Source organism: Pongo pygmaeus, chromosome 15 (genome assembly GCF_028885625.2).
Source record: "Pongo pygmaeus isolate AG05252 chromosome 15, NHGRI_mPonPyg2-v2.0_pri, whole genome shotgun sequence".
NCBI classification, from domain to species: domain Eukaryota; kingdom Metazoa; phylum Chordata; class Mammalia; order Primates; family Hominidae; genus Pongo; species Pongo pygmaeus.
This window is the reverse complement of record NC_072388.2, coordinates 94,733,922-94,761,529: the sequence shown is the minus strand read 5'-3', so window position 1 is coordinate 94,761,529 and position 27,608 is coordinate 94,733,922. Positions and strand designations below refer to the sequence as shown.

Here is a 27,608-nt window from a genome sequence, read left to right as displayed (position 1 = left end):
CTCTGGCTTTGTAAATTTCCCATTTAACAATAAAAACCTTTCCTAGGCCAGGCGTGGTGGCTCACACCTGTAATCCCAGCACTTTGGGAGGCCAAGGTGGGCAGATCACAAGGTCAGGAGATCGAGACCATCCTGGCTAACACGGTGAAACCCCGTCTCTACTAAAAATACAAAAAAATTAGCCGGGAGTGGTGGTGCGCACCTGTAGTCTCAGCTACTTGGGAGGCAGAGGCAGGAGAATGGCGTGAACCCGGGAGGCAGAGCTTGCAGTGAGCCGCGATAGCGCCACTGCACTCCAGTGTGGATGACAGAGCAAGACCCCATGTCATCATGAAATCCTTATGTTGACTGGGATGCATGCTGCATGACACACCCTCTCTTGCATACCCCCGACTCAGGCCAGTGGGAGGGAAGGCAGGCTAGGGGAAGAGGTTTCCTCAAAGACCAGACTGCCAGATCAACATAAGCTTCTCAGCAGAAGGTACAATGCCAGCCTGCAGTGCTCACCCCAGCTCCTGCTCACGGGGCCTCCCTTTAACCATGCTAACACTGTGGAATCTGAACTCTTACCACAATGCTCTCTCTTCATGCCTCTTGTGTACACCACACGTGCCAAGTGTTTATCTAGGGTAGTGATTCTCAGCCAGGGGCAATTTTGCCCCCTCAGGAGGCATTTGGCATTTTTGGTTCTCACAAGTTGGGGTCAGGAGATGCTTCTGGCATCCAGTGGGTGGCAGCCAAGGATGCTGCTAAACATTCTACAATGCACAGGACAGCCCCTCCCTGCAACACCACTGGGCTTGAGCAAGCCCGCTCCAGGCAAACACTGGCGTGCCTTACATACCATGGTAAATTGTGACTGATGCTTCCTAATATTTTGTCATACAGAAATGCTTCACTTGAAAAAGTTTGTCTTACACTATCTTTTGCTTACACCTGTGATTTACTTGGGTTTTTCTGTACCCCACGTTCATGAACATATTTCCCCAAACTTTCTATGAATGCTTTTACAGATTCATTTTGTAAGGTTGGGATTTCAGCTCATGGGTGATTTTTTCTTGTGAGTGACATGAGGGAGGGAATCCCTTCTCCTTGCTACCACTGCATGGTCACACTGACCTGCACTGTATCGTCCTCTTCTTCCTGGTCACAATGGTGGCACTGCTCAGTGCCTTGGCCCCCTGCCTCATCCCTCCCTGTTCAAGGACTCTGCTCCTCTGTCATGTCATACTCTCCCACACATAGGCCCTTCCTCCCTTGCACCTGCATTCTGCATCTCCTGCAATGACATGCTGTTGCACTGTCTCGCTTTGGGAGCTCTCCCTCGCTCCTGGTTCTCCTGTACGCACCACGGGCTTTCCTGCCCTTTCACAGCAGGGCTTCACCCAGAGCCCGCACGAGTCTCCTCCCCTTCCTTATCTCCCGCCGGCGTCCTGCTGCTGAATGGACCAATCACAATTTCCTTCCCAGTGTGGAAAAATATGAAATGGATCATTAAAATGTTACCTTCACATTTCGGTACAAGAAGCTGCATTTCTATGCTAGAAAGAGGTCAAAGAGAGGCTCCAATTCAGCACAAAAGTGGACAGTGAGCAATAAAGTTTAATTAACCAGTACTGTGAGGTCAGCTTCATGGACTAGCATCCCTTCCATGAGCTGAAGGACTGAACAAGCAGAAGCACAGGCCAAACCCATCCCTCCATGCTCCCCACTGTGCAGATGGGCTCACTGAGGCTCCGGCGTACATTGCTTGCTCAGCACTGGATCTATTTCGGGCCAAAGTGTCAGCGGAACTGATACCCACAGGGCATCCAAGTCCACATCCAGACTGGGCTCCCTCTGCGGCCATCTCTTAAACCGAGCCACTGCCTGCTGATGGTGAGTTTCCAATCATGAGCTGTACTGGGGGTGCTGGAGGCCTGGCTGGGCACACATCCTGGTGGGTATGAAGGGGATTTGGGAGTGGCATCTAGAAGATCAGCATGAGGGGCACAGAGGAGAAAGAGAACCCACAGCTTGCAGCCAGCAGAGGAAACTGGCTCAGTGCACAGACACGGCCCCTAGTGAAGCCCATCCAGGCCAGTTGCCCTAAGTGCAGATCCGAGCAGGACAGGACAGGACTGATAACTAAGGAAAATGAGAGAAGCTGAGTGTGCAGGGGCTCCACTGCCTTCTGCCCGCAAGGAGGCTATGCTGGGTGTGCAAACAGAAGAGCAGGTACATGAAGATCCTCACTGAGGGGGCATGAGGAGACACCAGGCCAGAAGAGGCAGGGCCAGCAGGGCCTGGGAGAAGACCAAAGGAGATAGTCAGTGAACTATGGGGGAGCCCAGCACCCCATCCAAGCTGCTGGGGTCAAAGGCAAGTCCAGTGCCAGCCCCTCCAATGGACCAGGCCCTGCCTGGCCTGCACCAAGCTGCTGCCCATCTGAGAGGAGCCCTCTGTGGGTCAGTGCTGGGTCCTCCAAGGCCACCGTCACATGGCATCTCAGTGCCATGGTTAAATCTAGGGACCCGAGATCACCAGATTCACCACTATCTCCTGGCTGTATGGTCTCAAGGAAATCATTCCCATCCCCAGAGTCTTAGTCTTTTCATCGTGAAATGGGACATTAACATGTACACCTCACAGAATTCTCACAAGGATTAAATGATGAGTCTTATTCGATGAGATCCCATGCTTTAGGAACTTATTATGGGGGCCCACCCACGGTGGACCATCACATCCAACGGGCTGGAGAGCAGAGGTGACAGGTGGCTGTGTAAGAAAAATCTCAGGAAACAGCAGGGAGGAGGAGGAGGCCACGCTGTCTTTCTGAAAAGAGGAGAGATCTTGCTTTCGTCTGATCCCTACACCGAGACACACAGGGCCCCAACATACCAGCCACTCCCAATGTCAGTCTTTCCTCTCTGGCTGATATGTTAGGACCAGCTGCTCCATGGAGTCGATCTGCAGGAGAAGGAGCAGCCATCAGAACCTCTGGGAGATGCTCCTCCAGTCGGCCTTAATGGCCGCCCATGCAGGCTGGCAGCAGCAGCAGACAGGGGCGAGGCAGGTGGGAATTCCAGCTTGTGGATTTCCCTAGCCCAAGGAAGGCAACCCTCCCTCCCTCACCCACTCTGCCTGCGTCCCACATGGGAACTCATGCACCAATCCACCCACACACACTCAGGCCTCCTTGAAGGAAGACTTGAGCAACAGGAAGAGGACAGACAAGCACCCCAAGGGGGCCAGGGGTACAGAAGAGAGAGGGCCACGGCAGTCACCAGGGGGCCACCTGTCGCTTTCACCTGGAACTACCACACACTTGCCTGGCCATGGTCTGCTATTTCCCAGAAACTGGAATCCGCTGCTCGGTACTTCTTCCCGGGGTAGAGCTGCCACACAGCGGGCAGCTGGGAGAAGGGCATCTGGCCAGAGGAGAGTGGCTCCCGGGTGTGCACTGCCATCTGCCACAAGTGCACCGTGATGCTGGGTTCATACTGAAGGGACCAGAGAAGAGGCGGCAAATCAGGGATAGGGTTCCCTGCCAGCTGGGCTGCACACAAGCAACGCAGGCCTAGATGCTCCGGCCCGGCCAGTGGGCTGCCAGGGTCAGAGGTAAATGTTTTCAGAATTCCAGACCAAGAGCCTTGGCACTGGTGCTTGTGGCTTCATCTAGGATGGCTGGGGCCCTTCTGGCCCCCTCTGACCTGCACCCTGCTTCGCCCCACTGCAACCCCCAAATTTAGCCACTGTTTCCAACCTGTCAACACCTTGGGTTAAAGCTGAGTAGTCTCTTGGGGCTCCATCCCTGCCATTGCCGTAATTTTTTAAATCTTCGTTTTAAAAACAAGATATCCATGGACTCCTGGATCTGAGGGTGATAGATATTCCTGCCAAAATATACTGCAGTTCTGATCATGACCTTCACACACCTATAGTAAATACACGAAATAAGGCTGGGAGCAGTGGCTTATGCCTGTAACACTTTGGGAGGCCAAGGCAGGAGGACTGCTTGAAGCCACGAGTTCAAGACCAGCCTCGGCAACATAATGAGACTCTGTCTCCACAAAAACTAAAAAATTAGCTGGCCATAGTGGCATGTGCCTACAGTCCCAGCTACTCGGGAAGCTAAGGTGAGAAGATTTCTCGAACCTGGGAGGTAGAGGCTGTTGTAAGCTATGGTCAGGTCACTGCACTCCAGCCTGGGAGACAGAGCAAGACCCTGTCTCAAAATAAATACATAATAATAAAAATAACAAAATTAGGCTGGTACTGGAAGTTAGAAAGATGAAAGGAAAAGTAAAACCAAAGCTTCCTATGTTATTCAACAAAATGGAAAGTCTTTTACACAATTTTCTAAGTATTTGTCTTCTTTTGTGATAAAATGTCTTTTTGAATTAAGAATATTAGTGCTCTATCAATCAGACATGTTGCGAATAATTTTTCTGTTTGTTGTCCTAACTTTTTTTATGGACTGCTTTTGCAAAGAGAAATATTTTAAATTATACGGCAAAATCTCTCCTTCTCTGTGTAGTCTGACTGTAGATCAGAGATCAGCAAACTAAGTCTGGCTTGCCATCTGCTTTTGCAAATAAAGCTTTATTGTAAATAAACTAAGGCTCCTTCTCTCATTCCTTTACCATTGCCTTTAGCTGCTTTTGCACTGCAATAGCAGAGCTGAGTAGCTGCAAGAGCATAGCTCTCAAAGTGGAAAATGTTTACCATCAGATCCTTTACAGAAAAAGTTGGCTGATCTTTGCATTAGATGTGCCCAGGAAGCCTAATTCCCACCCTAAGACACCGATCTATTTTTAAGAAAGAGGGAAAAAAATACTTACTAAATAGGTCCCTTATCCCACCCATTGCTAAGTTATTTGAAGAATCCATTCTATTTCCATTGAATCTTTTTTTTTTTTTTAATCTTAACTGTTTTTTTTGTTTTGTTTTGTTGGTTTTTTTTGAGATGGAGTCTCGCTCTGTCGCCCAGGCTGGAGTGCAGTGGTGCGATCTCGGCTCACTACAAGCTCCACCTCCCGGGTTCACGCCATTCCCCTGCCTCAGCCAACCGAGTAGCTGGGACTACAGGCGTCCACCACCATTCTCGGCTAATTTTTTGTATTTTTAGTAGAGATGGGGTTTCCCCATGTTGGCCAGGATAGTCTCGATCTCCTGACCTCGTGATCCGCCCACCTTGGCCTCCCAAAGTGCTGGGATTACAGGTGTGAGCCACCGCGCCCGGCCCTAAATGGCATTTTAAATATCCGGATAAGCTTTTACCATATTACACTAAGGTACTGCCAGCCCCCCATTTCCATGGATACTGCACCCATGAATTAGACTAATCTCAGATTAAAAATATTTGGGGAAAAAAAGAAATTCCACAAAGTTCCAAGAAGCAGAGCTTGAAGTGATGTGTAGGTGTAGCATTAGGTGTTATTAGTAATCTAATTTCAAATATAGGAGAGGATGTGCTGATGTTATATGTAATTACTACCCAGGTCATTTTCCATCAGGAACTTGAGCATCCACAGTCGGTCCTGGAATCAATTCCCCACTGCCACCCACACCAGAGACTCTACTGAATTTACTTTATCCCTCAAAGACTGGCTGTGATCTAAAGCCCTCATCTACAGCCATTTCCTGAGTCATTATCATTATCACCTGGGGAGCTTCTGAAAAGTAAAGATTCGAGGACTCCACCCAAGCCTCCTGAATTAATTTCCAGAATCTGTTATCAGTCAAATGCTTCCCCAGGCCATTCAGGCGGTGAGCCATGTATGCGAGCATGTCTGTGACTAGCTTGCCACAGAGGTATATTATTCTCATTTTGCAGATCAGTAATCTGAAACCAATGTCACATTCATCCTGTTGGCCCACCTGGTGCCTCCAGGTTGCGATGCTTTTGCTTATACTACTCCTGCCTCCTTTCTAGACCTGGAGAACTCCTACTCATGCCACAAAGCCCAGCTCAATAGCTGCCTCATTTGTGAGCCTTCACAGCAGGCACTGGGAATGGCACTAAGCCCTGAGCTACCTTAGCCTCGGCTTCATCACGCAGGACCACGTTATCTCATGTGGATGAGCTTGTGCCTGTGGTCCCTTTACGGGGGTGTTCCTGGGGCCAGGGCTGGGCATGGCCATTGCTGCCCTCCTAGACCTGCACAGAAGTGAGTTTTCCAGTGCGGGTGAGAACGGCCCCCTCTGACCCCACCGCGGTCCCACACGGGCATGGGTCAGTGCGCAGCCCTCCCCACAGCCTCCCCTCGTGCCCAGGACTCACTCTGCTGCCCTGGGAGGCGCTGCCCTGGGAGCTTGAGGCCCTGGCCCATTCCCTATGCGAGGGATTGAACCGCACGACCACTGTCACCCAGGTCCTCCCCTCCTCATCTTCGTAGATGCCAGGCCTCCGGATCCACAGACGATCAGGGGGCACCCCTAGACGCACAGAAGCTTCGGAGGCCATGGCAAGTCTGCATCCGGAGCCCGCCTCGAGGCTCACATGTGTACCTTTCCAGCTGCGCAATCTCCTTAAATGGAGCAGCTCCGGCGTGGGTGGGGCCCGGGCTGGCAGGGGGGGCGGGGCCAGTCGGGGGAGGAGGGAGAGGAGGAGGGGGAGGAGGAGGAGGGAGGAGGGAGAAGAAGGGGGAGGAGGGAGGAGGGGGGAGGAAGGAGGAGGAGGGAGGAAGAAAAGCAACCTGCAGCAGGGGCTAGGCAGGGACGAGGCCAAAGAGCAGTGGAGTTAGGAACCCGGCCTGGGTCTCCTGGAGGGGCTGTGGCTGGACCGGGAGCTGCTGGAGGCAAAAGGGCGGCTCCCGGGGATAGAGTTGCCCAGGCCTCACCGCAGGCTTCTGCAAGGAATTTGGCTCCTAAGACCTATTCCACCTCCCTTCCACTGGTCCCAGTCCCTCCGCAGCCTCCTCTTTGAGCACCCCTGCCCAATTTTCTGGCAGGTGATTCCCCTCCTTTGCCCCCCGCGACCCCCTGCCAACCATCCTGCCCCAGATCCTGAGCTGGCATGCACGACCCTGGTCTCTCCCACCCGTGTGGCCATTCCTTTAACAGGACTCTGTGTCAGGGACCCTTCTTTGAGCTTAGAGCTTAGAGGCATGGGGGGCGGGGGGCATTGTAACCTCAGTGGACTCTTGCCCCTGGAGGTATCTGGTGAAGGCGCATCCTGCACAAATCAAGCTCCCTCTCCTTAGAAAATAAGCCAGTGCACTATCAGCATCTGAGATCAGGACCAGGTAAAGCCCACAGAAACAAGGCCATGGGAGGCCACGTGGCCACCTGGCCAGCCCATCCTTGGCCATGGGGCCCAGAGTGCCCACTTGGCCTGGTCGTCTTACTTGCTCGACTTTCTCAAGAGGCCTCAGAAGCTCAAGAATATAGCAAGAAGCAGGTCCGTTCTATAAGCACCCTGGGCTGCTTCTAAATGCACCATGAATAGGAACCTCTTCCTTTTGAAAACCACAAGCACGATTCTTCTAGTTCAAGTGAAAATTAGTATTGAGATGATGCCAGTCTGCTGGGGAGATGTGAAAATGATTTCTGGACAGTGCTGATCCAGTGTAAATGGCAGGTAGGATAACCACTTTTGAAGAACTCCCTGGGCAGCTTCTGTGGAGGTCTGAGCCTTGTTTTCACAGCAATTCCACCTCCATCCCCAGTGTTTTTCCAAGGAACCAACACTTGGGGTGGGAATGGAGTGGGCCGGGAAGACAAGGGACATCATAGTCTCATATAATGTGATCCATATGTGGAATCACGTACGTGTGTCACCTTTGCCATATTCTATTGGTCAGGGGTAGGTCCTACCCTTACTCAAGGTTATGAATACCAGGAGGCAGGGATCATGGGGACCCCTGGTCTCCTGGGCCCCCCGAAGCCTGTTTGCTCTAAGTACCCACCCTATGGGACTCCTCTGAGGATCAGATGAGGCTGTGTGTAAAGTGTTAAAGCCTGACACATAGTGAATACTTGAAATACCCTGGTCAATAGTTATGTTCTCAGACTAGTTCCCTCTCCCAAGCAGAATCCATCATTCCTACCCTTGTAACCCCAATGCAATTACTATTTATCTCTATCACTTTCTGTTGCAAATATATATATATTGATATTCTCAACCTCACTCCCTGATGGGCAGGTGTGTGGCTGTCAGTGGGGTTGGAGGTAAAGGTTGCTTAATATGTGGGGAGCCCATATGCCATGTCAGTCATTTTTCATAGGGTATCTCACTAACACCTCCCAACAACTCCATAAACTAGAGACCGTCACCCCCATTTCATAGATGAAGTATCAGAGGCTTGAGTGGCTTAGTAACCTGAATGAAGTGGGTAGCAGAGGAAGGATATGGACCCAGCTGTTCCTGGCTCTAACATGCATGCTGTTTGTTGACTGCCTTGGCCAAGTTTGGCTCATTACATGGAGGAGGCAGAACCTGGAGTAGGGAGATCCACAGTGGCTACTGTAGAAATGGTGGTGGGGTCTGAAGATGGAGACTGAGAACACCTTGCCATGAGTGGGTGGTCAGAAGGTAAGTAGAGGTCTCCATGGGCAGAAAGAAATAACTACCAGTTAGCCTCGAGGTGGAAAATATATTGCTTCACTGATCACCCTCCTTGGCCAGGTCTCCCATCCCTCAACCCTTGGACCTGGTATGAAAAAAGCCACGGAGCTGCAGGTGAGAACAGTTTGGTCCCTGGTCCTTCAGCTGGCCTTTGTCCTTGTCGTGTCTGAGATGAGGCTATGTCTTCTGGCCAAGTTGTCCATCTCTGGTACCTGTGACCTGAAGGATTCACTCTCCGGGGTAGGTGTCACCAACGTCTTTGAGAAGCACTTTGATCTCTCCAGAATTGCTCCCAGGATTGCCTGGTACTGATGGTGCACTCATGCCTGGGCCCAGTGCTCTCCTCCTCCAGGAGAGGGAGCCCTTCACAAGCCCCAAGCCCCTGGGACGTGGAGGCCGGACACCCACTTGCCGGAAGGATTCCAGACCACAAACAAGGAGGCTCTGTGCAGGGCTTGGAAGGCTGGGTAAGAGTCACTAATACCTCTGCACATTTCTGTTCAGCTCCTCCTAGGTACTGGGCCAAAATGGCAGGGCAGACAAGCTGCCAAAGGCAGACAGCCTAGACAGAGCGTGGTTTAGATGGAACTGGCAAAGTTGTCCCACTGAGGAAGCAGCATGAGTAGACCTGGAGGAGAGGTAATTCAGGGTGTGTCTGGAGATCAGGGATAATGAGGATTATCCAAGCTTATATGATAAAGAATAAGAATGTGGTGGTGGTGGGGTGGTGGGGGCAGGGGTGGCGTTGATGATCCATTGTAAGCATCAAACACGCCAGTCCCAGCAGCTGGTTTTGAATGACGAGCAATGAGTGTTTGAGACAAAGAGTGACATAAGAATGCACTCAATGTTTGAACTAATGATAAAAGCAAAGAGTGGCTTAGTATCAAGTAGATCATGACTACTAGAGAAAAGACTGGATGGGGATTGTGCAGATAATAATAAAAACAAGAACGTCCAAGTTCCAGCTCTGCTTATTTCAGACAGTGAGCAGAGCAAACTTGCAAAGTGGTAAAAGAAAGTCAACCCAACCATGGAACTGAAGAATGAGGGTTTAGGAAAGTTTTGCTTATGTACACTATTTTCTTCTAAAGGTTTTATTTAGATTAATTTTTCCATGTTGATATCCAATTAATGCCATTTATTTAAAAGACTATGCTTTGTCTACTGTACTGTATTATTATTTCTGTCATAAATCTGGGAACATTTATGTATGAGTCTGTTTCAGGACACTTTTCTATTCCATTAGTCTGTTTGTCTCTCCTTGTGTTGATATCACATTGCTAATTACTATAGCTTTAAAATAGGTCTTTATATCTTATTGTAAGATTCTGTTTCTCTGGAGAACCCTAATATAGCTATTCTCTTCCCTTTACATATCCATATGCATTTTAAAATCAGCTTGTTAATCCTCCCCACCTCCAAAAGCCTGCTAAGATTGATTGGGACTGTGTTGAATCTATAGGTCTATTTGAAGAGAATTAACATCTCCAGCATATTAAGCCTTATAATCCGAAGCAATTGCATAATGTATCCTTCCATATTTTGGGTTGTCTTTAATTGTTCTCTCTGATTTCATTAAATTAACTCAAGTATTTGATTGATGCTATTTTAAATGTCATTTTAAATTCTATATTATGTTTGTTGCTGTTATAAAAAAATGCAACTGGTTTGTGTGCATTGACACTATATCCAAGACCTAGATAAATTGACTTAACTCTAATAGTTTATCCACTATTTGAGGAAATGTCTTAGCCATTGTATCTTCAACTATTCCTGTCTCATCCTTTCTTTTCCTCCCTTTCCCTCTCCTTCAGTGACTCCAATTACACATTTTCAGACCCTTTAAGCAGTACACCATGCTCTCTATGCTCTGTTCTGTTTTGTTTCCGTCTTTTTTTCCTCTCTGGGCTTCAATTTTGATGTTTTCTATTGGTTTATTTTCCAGTTCACTAATGCTGACATCTGCTATATCCAATCTGCTCTCAAACAATTGATTTCTTTGCTGCAAATATTATATTTATTAGTTCCAGGATGCCCATTTGATGCTTTTTTTAAAGATTAAAACTTTGTCTGATAATCTCCATATTCTTAATCATTTTGTCCATCATTCTATTTCTTTGGATATAATCATGGTTACTTTAAAGTTCTTGTCTAATAACTCTGGTTTACTGGTGGGCCTCCTTCTATTGTCTGCTTTTTCTCTTGGTTTTTAGTTAAATGGTCTTTTCTCTTGAGTAATATTTAAAGGAATGCCAAATATTTTGTATAAAAGCACTGGAAAGGCTCTAGCGTTTTCCCCCCAAGTAGAGTTAACCCTAGTCTCTGCTAGGCAGATAGAGTGAAGTATTAAACAGTTTAATCCCAATAGGGACTGAACTGAGTCAAGGTTAAGTTGCAGTTTGGATGAGAATCAGTCTATCCAGCCAGGCACAGTGGCTCACTTTGTAATCCCAGCACTTTGGGAGGCCAAGGTGGGTGGATCGCTTGAGCTCAGGAGTTTGAGACCAGCCTGGGCAACACAGTGAGACCCCCATCTCTACAAAAAAACACAAAAAGTAGCTGGGTATGGTGGTGCATGCCTGTAGCCCCAACTACTTGGGAGGCTGAGGTGGGAGGATCACTTGAACCCAGGAGGTCACGGCTGCAGTGAGTCAAGATCGAGCCACTGCACTCCAGCCTGGGTGACAGAGTGAGACCCTTTATCAAAAAAAAAAAAAAAAAAAATTGCCTATCTACCTCTAGTTTGCCCTGCTCTTAGAGTATGACCCTCAATCAAGAGTCTGGTAGGTCTTTGTCTCAGCACTGTGAACAAAAGTTCTCTGGCAAGGAAACTGGAGGAAAGGGACTATATATTCCAGTGAACAGTTTGCAAACCAGGGAGATGCAGCCTTCAGTGTAAAACAAGATGTGTTCCAGAGCACAAAGGGAGGGTTGGGGTTCTGTAGCAAAAGTTTCCACCCAGGTTCCCAATCAGGTCCATTTATGGAAATGAGAGATTCAGACTCAGGTAGTTCTAATTAGTTGATACAGCTGAGCCTTGATTGGTCAAGGCAGGTGGGCTCTGATTGGTTGGTTTAGGCATGCTCTGAAAGTCACCAAGTCAAACAGAGGTGTTGGATTTCTGGGAACTCAGAGTACCCATGTGATTTCTAGTTAGCAGATGGCTGCTTGGCTCTATTTTACTATTTCACATTTAGGCCTCGTTAGCCACTAGGGATCTTTCTGTCTTTTTTTTTTTTTTTTTTTTTTTTTTTTTTTTTTTTTTGAGATGGAGTCTGGCTCTGTCGCCCAGGCTCCAGCCTGGCGCAGTGGCGCAATCTCGGCTCACTGCAAGTTCCGCCTCCGGGGTTCACGCCATTCTTCTGCCTCAGCCTCCCGAGTAGCTGGGACTACAGGCACCCGCCACCACGCCTGGCTAATTTTTTTGTATTTTTAGTAGAGACGGGGTTTCACCGTGTTAGCCAGGATGGTCTCGATCTCCTGACCTTGTGATCCACCCGCCTCAGCCTCCCAAAGTGCTGGGATTACAGGCATGAGCCACCGCGCCCAGCCTAGGGATCTTTCTTGAAAGATTGGCTCTTTCAGGTTCACATTTGTTCATGACACTAAGAGACTGCAGGAAATTATTTTGCTTTTGGGGGTTTTGGCTTTGCTCTTCAGCATCCTGCCCTTAACTGCTTCAAATTGTAAAAAGCCTGTGGAGAGAGGGTACTGGCCACGCATTTGAGATTCCCTCAAGTCTCTACATTTGTCCAGCTGCACAAAACTCACAGCTAACATTCTCAGGAAAAAGCAGCTGCAGATGCCTGACGGCAGGGGTCCGTTCACCTGCTCTCCAGCGTTTTCAGCTCCTGCCAAGCTGTTCTCAGGAACTCCACCCCCCGGTGAGCCTTTGTCTTCTCAGGAGACCACAGGGAGCCTGGGCAACATGGTGAGACCCCACTCTACAAAAAATACAAAAAGTACCCGGGCGTGGTGGCACATGCCTGTGGTCCCAGCTACTCGGGGGCTGAGGTGGGAGGATCACTTGAGCCTGAGAGGTCCAGGCTGCAGTGAGCTGTGATCGTGCCACTGCATTCCTGCCTGGGTGACAGAAAGAGACCCTGCCTAAAAAAAAAAAAAAAAAAAAAAAGACCACAGGAAATTCCACTCTACTTTCCTGAGGTCTTCAGCTTAGCCTGTCAGCCTCTCACATCACACAGCTTCACAGTTCAGCACCTCTCAAGGAGGAAGCTGGCTGGATGTTTGAGGCCCCCCAAGCCTCTAATTTGATTACTCCATAGCAGCCCCCGACTGGACTCAGCACCAATTTCAGTCTTTAGCCTGTGCCCAGAATTATCAAATGACAGGAAGGGAAAGGCATCTGCAGATGCTCACCTCTGAGCTGTCCTCCCTTCTCCAGAATTTTACTTCCTCTGGCCCTTGTTGCTTCCATAGCTCCCCGATGGTTTGGAAAATACAATCTTTATTTTTATTTAGATTTTCCATAGCATGGCTGTAGTGTTACCAGAAAGGGGTCCCAGTCCAGACCTCAAGAGAAGGTTCTTGGACCTCATGCAAGAATTTGGGGCAAGTCCATAGGCTAAAGTGAAATCAAGTTTATTAAGAAAGTAAAGGAATACAGAATGGCTACTCCATAGGCAAAGCAGCCCTGAGGGCTGCTGGTTGGCTATTTTCATGGTTATTTCTTGATTATATGCTAAACAAGGGGTAGATTATTCACGAGTTTTCCAGGAAAGGGGTGGACAATTGGAACGGAGGGCTCCTCCCCCAGGGTAACTTCCTGATGTGTTCATGTCATTTGTAAACTGTCATGGTGCTGGTGGGAGTGTCTTTTATCATGCTAGTATATTATAATTAGTGAATAATCAGCAGTGAGGACAACCGGAGATCACTTTTGTCGCCATCTTGGTTTTGGTGGGTTTTGACTGGCTTTTTTTAAATCACAACCTGTTTTATCAGCAAGGTCTTTGTGACCTGTGTCTTGTGCTGACCTCCTATCTCATCCTATGACTTAGAATGCCTAAGCTCATGGGAATGCAGCCCAGTAGGTCTCAGCCTTATTTTACTCAGCCCCTATTCAAAATGGAGTCACTCTGATTCAAACACCTCTGAAAGTAGCACTGGCCTGTTGCAAACCACTTCATCTCACCCTAAGAGAGGGAGAGCTTTTTTTTTTAACAGTAGAAGGAATTAAAGTATGCCTTTGGGCTGATGGAATTGATGCAGGAGAGACTGGACTACAGGCAAGGTATAAACTGAAGGCAAGCACAGTGGTGAGAGCCCAAGGGGATGACTTGGCTTGAAGGAAGGAGGGGCTCTTCTTCCAGTGTAACTGAAAGGAACAAGGAGAATCGGCTCAGATGCAAGTAAGGGTTTTAGGTTTAGGGACCAGAAGAGGAAATTCCCTTCCTCCACCTTTCACAACATGAAATTACAAATGGTTATTTTGTAACTTTCTAAGACCTAACCTTGGAAAATAAACATATGAAAATATTAAGAACGTGTTTATGACCTTCGATAGGGATGACCTTCTTAAAGATGATAAAGCAAGAGTATGACTTTTTTTTTTTTTGAAATGGAGTTTTGCTCTTGTTGCCCAGGCTGGAGTGCAATGACACGATCTCGGTTCACCACAGCCTTCGCCTCCCGGGTTCAAGCGATTCTCCTGTCTCAGCCTCCCGAGTAGCTGGGAATACAGGCACATGCGACCACACCAGCTAATTTTGTATTTTTGGTAGAGACAGGGTTTCTCCGTGTTGGTCAGGTTGGTCTCGAACTCCCGACCACAGGTGATCCGCCTGCCTCAGCCTCCCAAAGTGCTGAGATTACAGGCATGAGCCACCGAAAAGTATGACTTCTTATGACAATACATGAATTTTTAAAAGTGACCAGAGTAAGAGAAGATAGTAACAATATATAGCAAAGTATTAGTTTCCAGTATATGTAATGAACTCTTACAGATCAGTAAGTAAAGGGAATGACCTATTGGAAAAATAGGGAACAGCTAGAATTCACAGAAAAGGAGATGAAAATGGCCAGTTGCTATATGAGAAGATGCTCAATCTCACAAGTAATCAAGAAAATGCAAATTTTAAAAGTGAGATACATTTTTAAAATCTACAGTAGTGCCAAACAAAAGCACTTGGCAATATCAAATGTTGGCAAGTGCTGTCGTTTACCTTATTGATCAGGTCCCTTCTTCGCAAGGAGCTGGTGAGGGAGAACTAGGCTCTTCCTCCCGTGGCCACCCTAGCCAGTCAGACAGAACTAGCACACCAGGCTGGGAAGGCCAATGCAAGTTTCTTTACTGAAAGGTGGGTTTGTTTCAAAAGGACAATTTGGACACAGAATAGACAAACGTTAGAGTTTGAGAGTTTTCCCTTGAGTTTTGCAAGACAAAACATCTAGTAACTTCAGTATTCACCAGGAAAAATTCCCCAGTGGCCTCTCCCTCCAGCCCTTTCTCCTGCCCACCTTCAGGATCACCCCTTGTCTCATAGGTTTTAATTTTTCAGGTCTCCTTCTTGAATAGAGTCTATCCTACCCACAGGTGAGCCCTCTCTCCCTATGCCAAATTTCCATCTAACCCTTGGTGTGGAGCAGGTGCAGGCTTTGGCCAGGTGGAAGCTGCTGGGTGGGTGCTGCCTAGCCTTGGATGCTTGGGTAAGGAGAAGCGGGGTGAAGTTAGGGTGATGGGCTCCAGTCTGTTGGCCAAGGTTGAGCCTGGCTTCTCTCATTCAAGTTTCCTCATTGGCAAGAACTGTAAGCCTGCCAGTTCTTTTATTAATAGATCTATAAAGTTGGCACCTCTCCCAAGGGCAGACCTTTTCTCCCCCATAGGACAAGACAGTCTAAAACCAAATTGAGGAAACAACACTTTCTCCGTTAGCATGGGCTCGTCCTGCCCTTGCAAACTTTGGTCTCATTATTGGCAGAGGGGCTTTTGATTTCTCCCCAGCTCCACTGAGAGAGGGTGGGGAGAGCTGGATTTATCTTTCATAGCTGAGCTTTGTTGGAAGAGGAACAAGGGATAAATTCATTCAGCCCAGCCATTCTTTCTCCTTCCCCAGACAAATGGAAAAAGAAGGTTCCTACAATGCAATAGTATTTTCCATTTGCAAATGAGCTAGGAAGCCAGGGGCACATAGCATCAAGCCTATGGCAGAACTCTTGCCTCCCTTTCAGTCAGACTAATTGTCTCCCACCTTTTATTCAGACTTTTGTTATCACATCAGCCTCACTCTGACTTGGCTTACAGCATGTAGGTTTATATTGCCTGGATCCTATTTCAGGCTTTCTATCTCTGTCTCCACTAGACTCTGGCTCCTAAACAAAAAGGGGACCTGGAATATTTGAAAGTGAAATGGGAGAGTTCCCTGACCCCTGTCCCACGATGTGTGACAGGGGCATAGGTTCCAAGTGGGCACATGTTACAGCGTTCTGTTAGCCTTGCTGTCCATGGATGACTTAAATGTTAGACAGTTCACTGGACCTAGGTCTTTGTCCAGTGTCCAGGAAGAATCAGGCCACACATAAACTTGAAGGATGAATGCAGGGGTTTCATTGAGTGGTGGAGGTGGCTCTCAGCAGGATGGATGGGGAGCTGGAAGGGGGATGGAGTGGGAAGATGATCTTCCCCTGGAGTTTGGCTGTCTAGCGGCTAATCTCCTCTCTAACCGCCCCCAGCCAAATTCCTGTCAACATTCAGATGTTCCTTTTCTTCTCTCTGCTGTGCCATTCTGCCATTCTTCTGCTCTTCTGTTTGTCTCCTCATCTGCTTCTGGAGCCTGGGGTCTGGGGTTTATACAGGTATAGGATAGGGGACATGGCGGGCCAAAAGGCAACTTTTGGGCATGAAAACAGAAATGCCTCTTCCCATTTAGGGCCGCAGGTTTCCAGGTTTGAGGGTAGGGCCTTTGCCAGGGAACCACCCTCTTCTACCCAGTATTTCTGGGTCTCCTGTCTGTATCAAAAGCATATAGGGTTTGATGGTGAACAGCCCCAAATCCAAAGGTTAGTTCTACATCTGACTAGTTGTGTGACTTTGACCTTATAACTTAAACTTTTTGAACTTCCTACTCCTCACCTGTAACACAAAGATGCTATCTACCTTACTATGTTGTTGTAAGAAACGGTAATCACATTTGTAAAGTCCCTGGCACACGGTAGATCATCAATGATAATTTATCAGCTGGGGGACAGGGAACATTTCTTATTCATCTCTATGTCCTCAGCATCAAACCAGTGCCAGAAACATTGGAAGGGCAGTATTTATTTGTTGGATTGAAATATCCTTTAGTCAAATTGTTTCCTGGGTCAAAACAGTTCTAGCCAAGTTCAACATGAACCCAGAGGTGTGCTGAAAATATAATTCATTCTGACTCTCTTCCGCCAACTCCTCATAGAAAATGTACTCAGGAATGAAAGTGTTCACAGCAAAACAAAGGCCCTGGGTATTAAGAGTTTGCAGTGAAATAGAGAGGTCTGAGGGGTCAGGAGAAACAAAGCATCAGTCCGCACAGACAGTCCCCCGGGGTCTCTGTAATTATCATGTCTTCTTTTGCAGGTCTGCTGTGTGACTGGTCTATTTAGGTTAGCAGAGTTGCCGAGGTGAGAGGTGCACTCTGATTGGCCATGGAGGCTGCCCTTGTGTGCCTGGAGCTTTTCCTAACCACGGTACAAAGCTTCCTCATGCAGTGCATGAAGATCCACCTGCATCTTCCCTCTGCTGCCTCTCCCTCTGGCCCTTTGGGCTGTGGTTTTAAATGGTTCTTCATTTAATCCATCAGAATGACCCAGAAGGAAGCAATTGTTTGTAAATGGGTCACTCCCTCAAGCGTGGTGGCAGCCTTCTTATGATGAAGAAATTGGGTCTTTGCAAATAGTAAGTGTCTAACCAAAGGCTGGGGTGAGGGGAGAGAGGCCCGCATGTGTTACAAGCTCCCCATGGAAACTGGGCAGTATTCCTATCTTTGTTTTAGAGATGAAGAACCAAGGCTCTGAAAGCAACCATCAGGATGGGCACAGTGGCTCACACCTGTAATCCCAGCACTTTGGGAGGCTGAGGTGGGTGGATTGCTTGAGCCCAGGAGTTTGAGACCAGCCTGAGCAACATGGCAAAATCCCATCTCTACAAAAGATAAAAAATTAGCTGGATGCCATGGCGCATGCCCCGTGGTCCCAGCTGCTCAGGAGACTGAAGTGGGATGATCTCTTGCATTCGGGAAGTTGAGGCTGCAGTGAGCCATGATCATGCCACTGCACTCCAGCCTAGGAGACAGAATGAGACCTTGTCTCAAAAAAAAAAAATATATAAAAAAATAAAGTGACCATCACTTAGCCAAGATCACAGAGGTAGTTAGTGGAGGAGCTGGAATCTGAACTTCAGCATGTTTGATTCCAAAGTTCAAACTCTCTTCTACTACACCACAGGTACCTGGTGGACACTGCAAACCCTGTTCACTGATTGACAGAAGTCAGGCTGGTATTCATGAGCTGGGGACATATGCCCCAGTAACTCAGCAATCCTCTCAAGCTACATTGCCAAATACTAATCACTCATCTAATCCACACAGGGCATCTGGGGCCCAGCTCCAAGCTACTCCATAACAACAGAGGGCACCATCTTATTTATACTCGGGCCCTGTAGGATCCAACTTGTCTAGGAGATATTCTGGGGATGAAATGGAGGGGACCTCACTGCACAACTCTAATAAATAGAATGCCTGATTTGCAAGGCCATGGTTGCTTGAATATCTGAGGTCCCAGGGATGCCAGCCAACATGCCTGGCTTTCTGGGGTTGGGAGAGGAAGTAACCCACCTCTCCCTCCTCTCTGTAAATACAAATATTATGAGGACCCTCCCATCCTTAGAAACAAGCCTGCCCACCACCATCTTTTCATGATAGTCAATATAGTATGTGGGTTAAAAACACAGATTCTGGAGCCAGATTGCCTGCGTTCAAATCTCAGCTCCGGTATTTACTAGCCACGTGAATTCCAGCAAGTAACTCACCTGTGAAAAGGTATAATGAAAAGACTACATACTTTGTATAGTTGTAAGGATTAAACGAGCTGAAGTGTGCTGAGTTCTTAGAACAGGGCCTGGCACACAGTTAAGTGCCTTAGGTTTTGTTATTATTGAGTATTGTGCTAGCTCTCCAGCCTTCCCTTCGAAGCTAGACTTCTCAGAAAAGTCTAGAGGCACTAACCCTCAGGTCTGATACTTGGTACAGACCATCTCATAATCTTGTTTCTGCCAACATGCCCGCAGCCTCCACTGAAACTCTCTCTTAAAGGGCCCCAGGGGCCTCCTTCCTGAAGGTGGTGGATGATGAGTTCCTTTAGCAGAAGCCATCCCAGTAACTCTGCCGCCTGCCACACTGCAGCCCTTTCCACCTTCTCAACCCTCTGGTTTTCCTTTGGTTTCCATGCCTTGACACTGGCAATTCTCACCTTTTGACATACTAAAGTTTAAAATGTTAGGTGGAATTAAAATTAACCATCATCCATCTCCTAAAAGCTTTCCCCCTAAACTTCTTTTCCTTTTTCAGACAGGGTCTCACTCTGTCAACCAGGCTGGAGTACAATGGTGCCATCATAGCTCACTGCAGCCTCAACCTCCTGGGCTCAAGCAATCCTCCCACCTCTGCCTCCCGAGTGGCTGTGACTACAGGTGCATGCCACTGCACAGGGCCCCCGCCAGACTTCTGATAACAGCATGTATTTTGTCCCCACCATTCACCTTTCTCATCAGAGAGATCTGGTAGATGAGGCTTCACTGAACACACAGAGCCCAAGATGTGATCGTTTAACAGCCATCCATCTTTATCCACCAGACTAGATTCCCTAGTGTCCAGAGAAAAGGTTGTTCGCATTTTCATGATGCTATAGGGACCTGCTATGGGAGGTGGGCAGGCATAGGGGCAAGGCAGAAGCAATGAACAGCCACTGGCTGGTCTCACTGGGTTATAAAGTATGTTAGCTGGACTTTCTGGGCAAAAATCAAAGGTCTCAACTCAGATCTTACACACCCATGCAACATACAGCCAAGTCCATGGTCCTGTGACCTGCCAGGTTCATCATCCATCACTCCTTCCCAGTGTCTGGAATCATTCATCCCCCTGAAACCTCAGCCCTGAACCAGCCCTGAGTCCAATTCTACCCTGATTTAGAGAAGGGGAGTGGATTAAAGACCTAGCTGAGAATTCAGCAACTCCAGCCTGTCTGCTGGCCATACTAGCGTTCAAAGTCCCCACTTCGAAACTAGGGTTCGAGTCTCCACACCCCAGTCCCTCCATCAAAGATCTGCCTTAATAGCAACAGTTCAGGGAGCATTTTCTACCCCCAACCCCCAACATACACACACCCCTACACACAATGCACGCATACACATACACATACTCACGCATCCTTTGCACACACCAGAGGCCTGCATCTGATTCAGGGCTGTGTCTCAGGCCTCAAGTCCTGATAACAGTCTCTCTGATGCTGAATGGCTAGACATGGACCATGTCATTTTGGGGTTTACAGTAGGCCTGGCACATACCAGGTGCCTGATAAATGTCGGAAGAGCCAAATTCTTGCTGCCTCGTGCCTGCTGCGTGAAAAGTCATAAGGAATGGCATAAAGAGTATGTCCTTGGGGATGAGACAGCCAAGCTTGGATTTGGGTTCTGGCACTTCGTTGGCTTTGGGATGGTGAACACATTCCTCAACCCTTTTGCACCTCGGTTTCCTCAAGGTTGCGAGGATTAGCAATGACATATGGAAATGTGTGCTATAAAAATGCCTGCCTGGGTTTGATCTTGAGGAATGGTGCTATGAAAACAGAATATTATAACTCCCCTCCCCTTTGAGAGGGGAAATAAATCCAAAATATAAATTTTTCTTCAGGAAAAGAATTACTTGTAATGAAAATAAACTATGAAGAAATTACCGTACCTTTGTTTATCCAGTGCAAAAATGCTGCCGCTGCTCTGAAATATTTGTAAGGCCTTCTGGGTTATAAAGTATGTTAGCTGGACTCTCTGGGCAAAAAATCAAAGGTCTCAACTCTGAGCTTTCTTCTGAGTTTTCACCCTCCCTAAGCTTCCTGATGCTCAAGTTCCAGAAATGTAAGAGATTGCTCAGCTGTACACTCCATCTTTGCCTCTTTATAAAATATAAATCAGGCTGGGAGTGGTGGCTCACACCTGTAGTCTCAGCACCTTGGGAGGCCAAGGCAGGAGGATCACTTGAGCTCAGGAATTTGAGACCAGCCTGTGCAATATAGTGAGATCCAATCTCTACAAAAAAGTAAAACTAAAATATGAATCAGAACCGTATATTCTGTGCAGACTCCTAGCTTTGTGAAGCACATTTTATATTATTGCATGAAGCCATAAAACCTGGCAAGTGTAGGAGAGTGCTGAGTGTTACACATTTACTCACTCGAGATATACATGTATAGAATTTGGTTTTGTTTAGGATTTTTAAAAAAATGTTCTCTCCTTCTGTCCTCCTCCTCCTCTGGTTGTTCCCCAGCACTGTGAATAGCTCCAGGAGCCTTTAGTGTTTGAGGGGGCAGCTTCCTGTGCTGATTCTCCCTGTTGGAGGGATGTGTAACAAGTTTCTATTGATAAAAGTGCTTTGGACAATTTCAGAAACTAAAATTCATCTCAAAACTAAATAGCAGCGATTGTTACTCCTGTAATTATTGTCAAGTCCTCGTGTATCAGCTTTCCCCCAGAGAGTGGTAGTCACCCACTTGCTAAGATACCAAATTTACCTCTTTTGGGGGTCTCCCTCCTTCTGCCTTTTGTCACCTTTCATTTCTTCAATAAATATTTATCGGGCTCCCACTTTGTGCTGGCATGGTCCTGGATGCAGCAGATCCAGAGGCGAATGAGACAGGCACATGCCTCTCTGCTTCATCCATGTCCTTTCTAGCGGGGTGGCAGATGATAAACAAAACCAACTGATATTACTCTAGATGGCAGTAAAAGTGTTATGGCACTGTAATGGGCTGGAGTGATGGAGGAGGGTACCTATGTCAGACACAGGGCCAAGGAAGACCCCTCGGAAGAGGGTATTTGGGCAGAGAGAGCCAGCTGCATGATCTGGCAGAGGGGGCACAGATTCCCAGGAGACAGAAAGACAGCGTGAAGGTCCAAGAGCAGAACAAGCCTGGAGTGTCTCAGAAACAGAAAGGCTGGTACGAGGAGGGGAGGGGGATATTAGATGAGGTTAGGAGGTAACGACAGGCAGCAGGTCACACAGGGCTGTAGGCCAAGGTTTCATTCCAAGGGCTGTGAGAAACCGAGAGCGGATTAAAAAGCTCCATCTTGTGGCTCCGCAGAGAAGGCACTGCAGGATTTGAGAGCAGAAGCCAAGACCACTCGGGAGGCTGTTGTGAAAGTCCCAGTAAGAGATGAGGCAGCATGGACTGGAATGGTGGAGAGAGAGGTGAGAAGGTGCTGGAGGAAGGATCTATTTCAGAGCTGATAGGACTCGACAGTGGGTTGAGGTGGGTGTGAAGGAAAGAGAGGAAGGAAAGCAGGCCCTCTGCCTCCCCAGTACATGCTTCACCAGCCTTCCTGACCAGCCAAGACCCTGGCCCAGCTCCCACCTCCACCCAAGCAGCATCCTGATTTCCCTCCTCACAGGCTACATGTTCCAGAGCCCCCCTCCTCTCTCACCTGCACTCTCACCTCCCCAGCTTCTGCTGTAACTCCAAGAAGGAGAAGAAGGGAAAAAAGGACATGACTCAAATCTGCAATGGCAGCTGCTCTTTGCCCAGTGTGAATGTGTCTGGGATGTAAATCTGTTGTCTCTCTGGATAAAACAGGAAACAATTACTCATGCAGATGAAAAACTTTTATTCACCTCCTTGACAGCTAACATCTCAAGGAGCCTTTACTATGTCAGTCCTCAGTTGAGAGAGAAGCAAATATTTTCTGTCTGTAGTCTCTGGGATAATGTAAGGCAGCTTCTGGTTTAATAATGAGCTTCTGATTTTTGGCAGGACCACGGAGATACAAGGCGGGGGGAGGAGGAAGGCAAAGGACAGCGAGAGAGGTTCTAAGGAAGCACACCTGATGGCAGGTGAAAATTATTTCAAAGTCAGGGGAAGTCGGATATGGTACTGGTCTAGTTACTGAGATGATACAGGGGCTCCTGGGAGAGATGAGCCCTTAGACAGCCCCTGGGCAGGGGACAGGGACCAGAACTGGAAATTACAGCCCTGGGTTCCAAGCTGGGGCTTATTTCATTTAATCATTCACTCATTTAACAAACCTTCATTGAGCATCCACAGTGTGCCAAGCCCTGTGTAGATTTTACTTTAGGTACTGGCAGGAGTGGGAACGGATTAACAAGTAAACAGAAAAATTATGATGCAGAGTAAGCATTAGAAGAAACCAGCACAGATTTGGATGCTGCTAATAAGAGCCCAAAGAAATTGCATCTAAGCAGAGGCCTTAGGATAAGGTGGGCAAAGGCAGAAGAGATGGAATTCCAGGCAGAGGGAACAGCGCACGCAAAGGCAGAAAGGCAAGAGGTGCTCAGCAGGCCCAGAGAGTTGCTAAGAGCTCAGTATAGCTGCAAAGTAGATTGTAAAGTGTGGAAGGCAGCTTCCAAAATAGCTCTCAATTCTTCACCTGAAGTTTATCCTTTGCATGGTCTCCTCTCCTTGAATGTAGGTATGACTTGTGCCTTGCTTCTAACCTGTAGAAAAGAGGACATAGGTGGCTGGGCGCAGTGGCTCACGCCTGTAATCCCAGCACTTTGGGAGGCCGAGGTAGGTGGATCACGAGGTCAGGAGATCGAGTCCATCCTGGCTAACACGGTGAAACCTGCCTCTACATATACATAAACGCATATTAATCATTGCAATTCTCTATCTTTGCAGCAGTTATAGCCTATCAGGGAAAAATTCTGAAAAATAGAAAAGCATTATAGATGGGATGGAATCATTAACAAGAGGTAGATTATGAAAATTTCCAAATGAGGGGCATGGGTAGTAGGGGTGACCTGGGCTTCCAAAGGGGTCTCTGGCCATAGAGGGAGGCAGGAGATTCCAGGTGAGCCCAGACAGGAGCAAGGAGGGGGTTGCGCTTGTGACCAGAGCTCGAGTCTGGGAAGGGCCTCCACTGGCCACCCTGAGCACAATGAAGGTGTGGTACAATACCCAGTAGGGGCCTCACCACACGCAGACATGGGCCCTCACCCCCTCCTGAGCTTAGAGCCCCTAGGGAGGCAGGGAGGAAGTGGTGTTTGCAGGAAGCTTTCAGCAGAGTGCCCAGCAGGTGCCCTTTGTGCAGATGGTACAGTTCCCAGGAGATATCTCTCCATGCCCTGCCCTCCAGCCCCACCCCTGGTTCCAGGGAGGGCCACACCAGGGCAGGATCCAGCAGGACAGCAAGAAGCCAGCTCCCTGCCTACCTGACTACAAGGTACCTGTGGCTTTCAGACAGTGCAATAGTGGAGCAGTGGAGCTGCAGCCAGCCAGAACCCGGTTCAAATTTCAACTCTGCCTCTTACTAGCCAGCTGACCTGGGCACTTTCTTCCTTTTCTGGCCTCTGTCTCCTCTCTAAAACTGAACATGAATATCTGTCTTGTTGGACATTGCATCCACCCAGTATTTATATATATTTATATATAAATATAAATAAATATATATAAATATATATAAATATAAATATATATATATTTATATATAAATTTATATTATATTATATATTATATGTTAATATATATTAAGATATATATAATATATTAATATATTATATATTTATATATAAATATTTATATATAAAAATATATATAAAATATATAAATATATATTTATAAAAATATATATAAATACATATATATAGAGAGAGAAAGAATCTATTTTCTTTCCCTCCATATTAGAGTCAAGCCCATGTAGGGAGCTCCAAATGCCATGCCTTTCCTCAGCTGGTGGCTGCTGTTATGCTGAACCCCTATCTACTCCAATGGGGATGGCAGCAGGTTTGAGAGGCTGAAGAAGGGACCCAGGGCTTCACCAAGGAGACATGGAGTTTTATTGGGGCTAACATGCACGGGAGAGCATCTAGCAGTGGTGGGCTGGACAGGAGAGCCACACAACTTGCAAAAATCATGCAGCATATATAGCATCTTCACTTAGCACCCTCCCCCAACAGTCTCCACCTGGCAACATTTACCTAACCCAAAACAAAAGGCCTTGATCCCCTGTACTGTCTGTGTTGCACAGGACGGGACAGGAGCTCAGATGTTCCTCATAGATAAGGAATAGGAATGAATCCCCAGGTTGGCCACTCCCAGATTCCTTAGCTCAGAACTCCAAACCACATTCACCTGCACCTGCCATAAGGGTCATTCTCAGGAGATGCTTAAGTTATTGCTATCAGGTGCATTCACTGTAAGTGGCTTTTGGAGAAATCACCTGCTGGGTCTGGAGCAGCAGGGCTGTCACAGGAGAAGGTCCCCCAGGGTCAGAAGAGCCTGGTAATCTCAAGCACAACACCTCCAGGCCTCACCTTCCCCATGCATCCATCCAGGGGCCTCTTCCTCTGTGTCACTCTAGGCTCCATCTTCTTGGTGCGTTTGGAGTCAGATGAGACCTGGGTTCAAATACTTAGCTGGAGGGATGCAAGATGCACGTGGAAGGAGAACCAATTCATCCTGTCCAGGCTCTTCTAGAGCAGCTGGTCTCCTGCCAACCTGTCTAGCTGACCCTAGCACCAGAGCAAGCTCAGCCAAGGTGGGCCAAGCCAGGCCCCGATTGGCAGAAACACTCAACTGACTTGAGACATGTGGGCAACAATAAGTACTTGCTACATTTCGGTGTGGTTTGTCATGGAGCAATAGCTCACTGGTGCAACCAAGAGGCAGCAGAGCGGTGCGTGCGGTAAACAGCAGTCCAGCTGTCAAGGAACATTTCATATACGAAGGCAGGAAGCCTTGACAGCACCTGCAGTTTACCAGCAGGGTAGTTATGAGGCCTGGTGCTGTGGGGGTCCTTCTACCATGAGAGAAGCCAGCCTGGGGACAGAGGACGGAGGAGACCCTATTCCCCACTTGTCCCCTCGTGTGCTCCCACATGGCACAGATATTTGATGCTCAGAGCTGTGCCAGGCATCTTACAAAGGTGAAGGAAAGGAAAACTGTATAAATGGGGATGCCAGCTCAGTGCCCTGACCTGATGAACCAGTGCTGGAAGCTTCTGTTCAGGGATAAAAATAAGCCCTTCTTATTTCAGCTACATTGGCAGGCTTTCTGTTGCCTGCTGCTGAAACTCCTATCTGACGCACAGTGGCTGCCTGGTCCCGGCAACTCCCTGATTTCTGCAAGACCAGGCCAGACACCAAGAACCTCCCATTCTGTTTCCATGCCAGAGGTCTGTGCCTAGTTGGTGCACTTCTGAATGCAATTAAAAAGCTTGTTTGAGGCCAGGTGCGGTGGCTCATGCCTATAATCCCAGCACTTTGGGTGGCCGAAGCAGGTGGATCACTTGGTCAGGAGTTCAAGACCAGCCTGGTCAACATGGTGAAACCCCGTCTCTACTAAAAATACAAAAATTAGCCTGGCGTGGTGGTGGGCACCTGTAATCCCAGCTACTTGGGAGGCTGAGGCAGAAGAATCACTTGAACCTGGGAGGCGAAGGCTGCAGTGAGCCGAGATCGCACCACTGCATTCCAGCCTGAGTGACACAGCAAGACTCAGTCTCAAAAAAAAAAAAAAAAAAAATTTGTTTGGTGCTCAGCCCAAATGTGGGACATTCTGTTTCTATTTTATTTTTTCTCAATTGATTCTTTATGAAAAGTTCTTAACCTGCTCTTTTAAAATACTCTGTGTCACCTCTCCCAAACAGCACAATCCAACAAGGTGCTGGCACTGTTCCAAACTGCTGTCCACTTAAGATTAAAGTCCAAAAAGAAAGGGAGAAAATAAATCACAAGACATGAAACTGGCCGCACCACTGCTGTCCCCTCTTTGGCTCCACACACACTCTCAGACTTTCTGTTTCTGATTGCAGGTGTGTAGCTGGATGGTGAACCGAGATAGTATGAAAACAGGTGGCACGGGCTGCAGAAACAGCACTGGGGCAGGAAACCTGGATCCTGCGCTGCTCAGATGCACTTGGCTATGTGGCCTTGGACTTGGCCATCCACTCTCTGGGCTTCGGTTTTCTCCTGTGTTCAGGGAATTCTCACTAAGTCCTCTTCCCATTCTGCTCCTTTGTGAGCTGAGTGAGGAGCTTTCTCTTTAATTTCAGCCCCCATCTTGTAAACCAAAAAGTATCTGAGACAGGTCTCAATCGATTTAGAGATTTGTTGTGCCAAGGTTAAGGACATACCTGGAAGTAAAAAGACACGAAATCACAGAAACAGTCTCTAGTCTGTGCCTTTCTCCAAAGATGATTTTGAGGGCTTTGATATTTGAAGTGGAAAAGCAGGCTGGAGAGGAGAAAGGCCTGGTGAGGTCACATGACTGAATCCACATGTTGCAAAGGAAAAGGAGCAGGTAGGGGATAGTCAATTACATATTTGTATCATGCTCAGTAAATCAGCAGTTTACGTAAGATAAGGTGAACATAGAGTAGCTACCTGTGGAGCTATTTAACCTTTTATCCGTAGCTATCTACTTAGGAGCAAAAGGAAACGCAGCTTCTTGCATGACTCAGCTTTCGGCTTTTTTTTTGCCTTTTTGGCATAGTGAATTGGGTTCCCAAGTTTTAATTTTCCTTTCAGAACCTGCAGCTGCAGCCATGTCCCATGAGTGTGGTAAGGCTTAGGGTGTTTTTGGAGATGAGCAGACCCGAGTTTTAATTCCAACTATGATGCCCAAATGCTAAGTTAATGTTGGACAAGTATTTAACCAATCTGATCTTCAGTTTGTCATCTGTGAATGCGGAACAATAATAATAATAATACCTTCTTTTGATAATTAGAGATAATGCATATGAGATATAAGCACAGAGCAGATGTTCCATGGCTGGTAAATATTCTCCCTCTTCCTCTTTGTGTGGTTGTCTGCTTGCTGTGTGTCTATGGAAGTCAGAAGA

General features: G+C 47.6%; 1 protein-coding gene across 2 annotated transcripts; it reads right to left on the bottom strand.

Annotated features, from left to right (window-relative positions):
* Positions 1-1,584: 1,584 nt before the first annotated feature.
* Positions 1,585-6,509, bottom strand: TCL1B (TCL1 family AKT coactivator B). 2 transcript variants are annotated; one of them, XM_054449671.2, is made up of 4 exons: positions 6,266-6,509; positions 3,312-3,482; positions 2,881-2,949; positions 1,585-2,285 (listed from the first exon to the last, which is right to left on the bottom strand). In XM_054449671.2, exons 1-3 carry the CDS (start codon positions 6,446-6,448, stop codon positions 2,896-2,898), a joined length of 408 nt encoding a protein of 135 aa, XP_054305646.2. In that variant the 5' UTR covers positions 6,449-6,509; the 3' UTR covers positions 1,585-2,285; positions 2,881-2,895. The 2 variants fall into 2 exon arrangements, with proteins under 2 accessions (XP_054305646.2, XP_054305645.2); XM_054449670.2 differs by having other exon boundaries at positions 1,585-2,949.
* Positions 6,510-27,608: the final 21,099 nt, after the last annotated feature.

Coding starts and splice junctions, on each gene's coding strand:
- TCL1B (XM_054449670.2), bottom strand. CDS start 6,448: ATGGCCTCCGAAGCTTCTGTGCGTCTAGGGGTGCCCCCTGATCGTCTG. Junction 3,483..6,265: donor GCGCCTCCCAGGGCAGCAGA/GTGAGTCCTGGG, acceptor TGGTCCCTTCAG/TATGAACCCAGCATCACGGT. Junction 2,950..3,311: donor AAATAGCAGACCATGGCCAG/GCAAGTGTGTGG, acceptor CTTCTCCTGCAG/ATCGACTCCATGGAGCAGCT.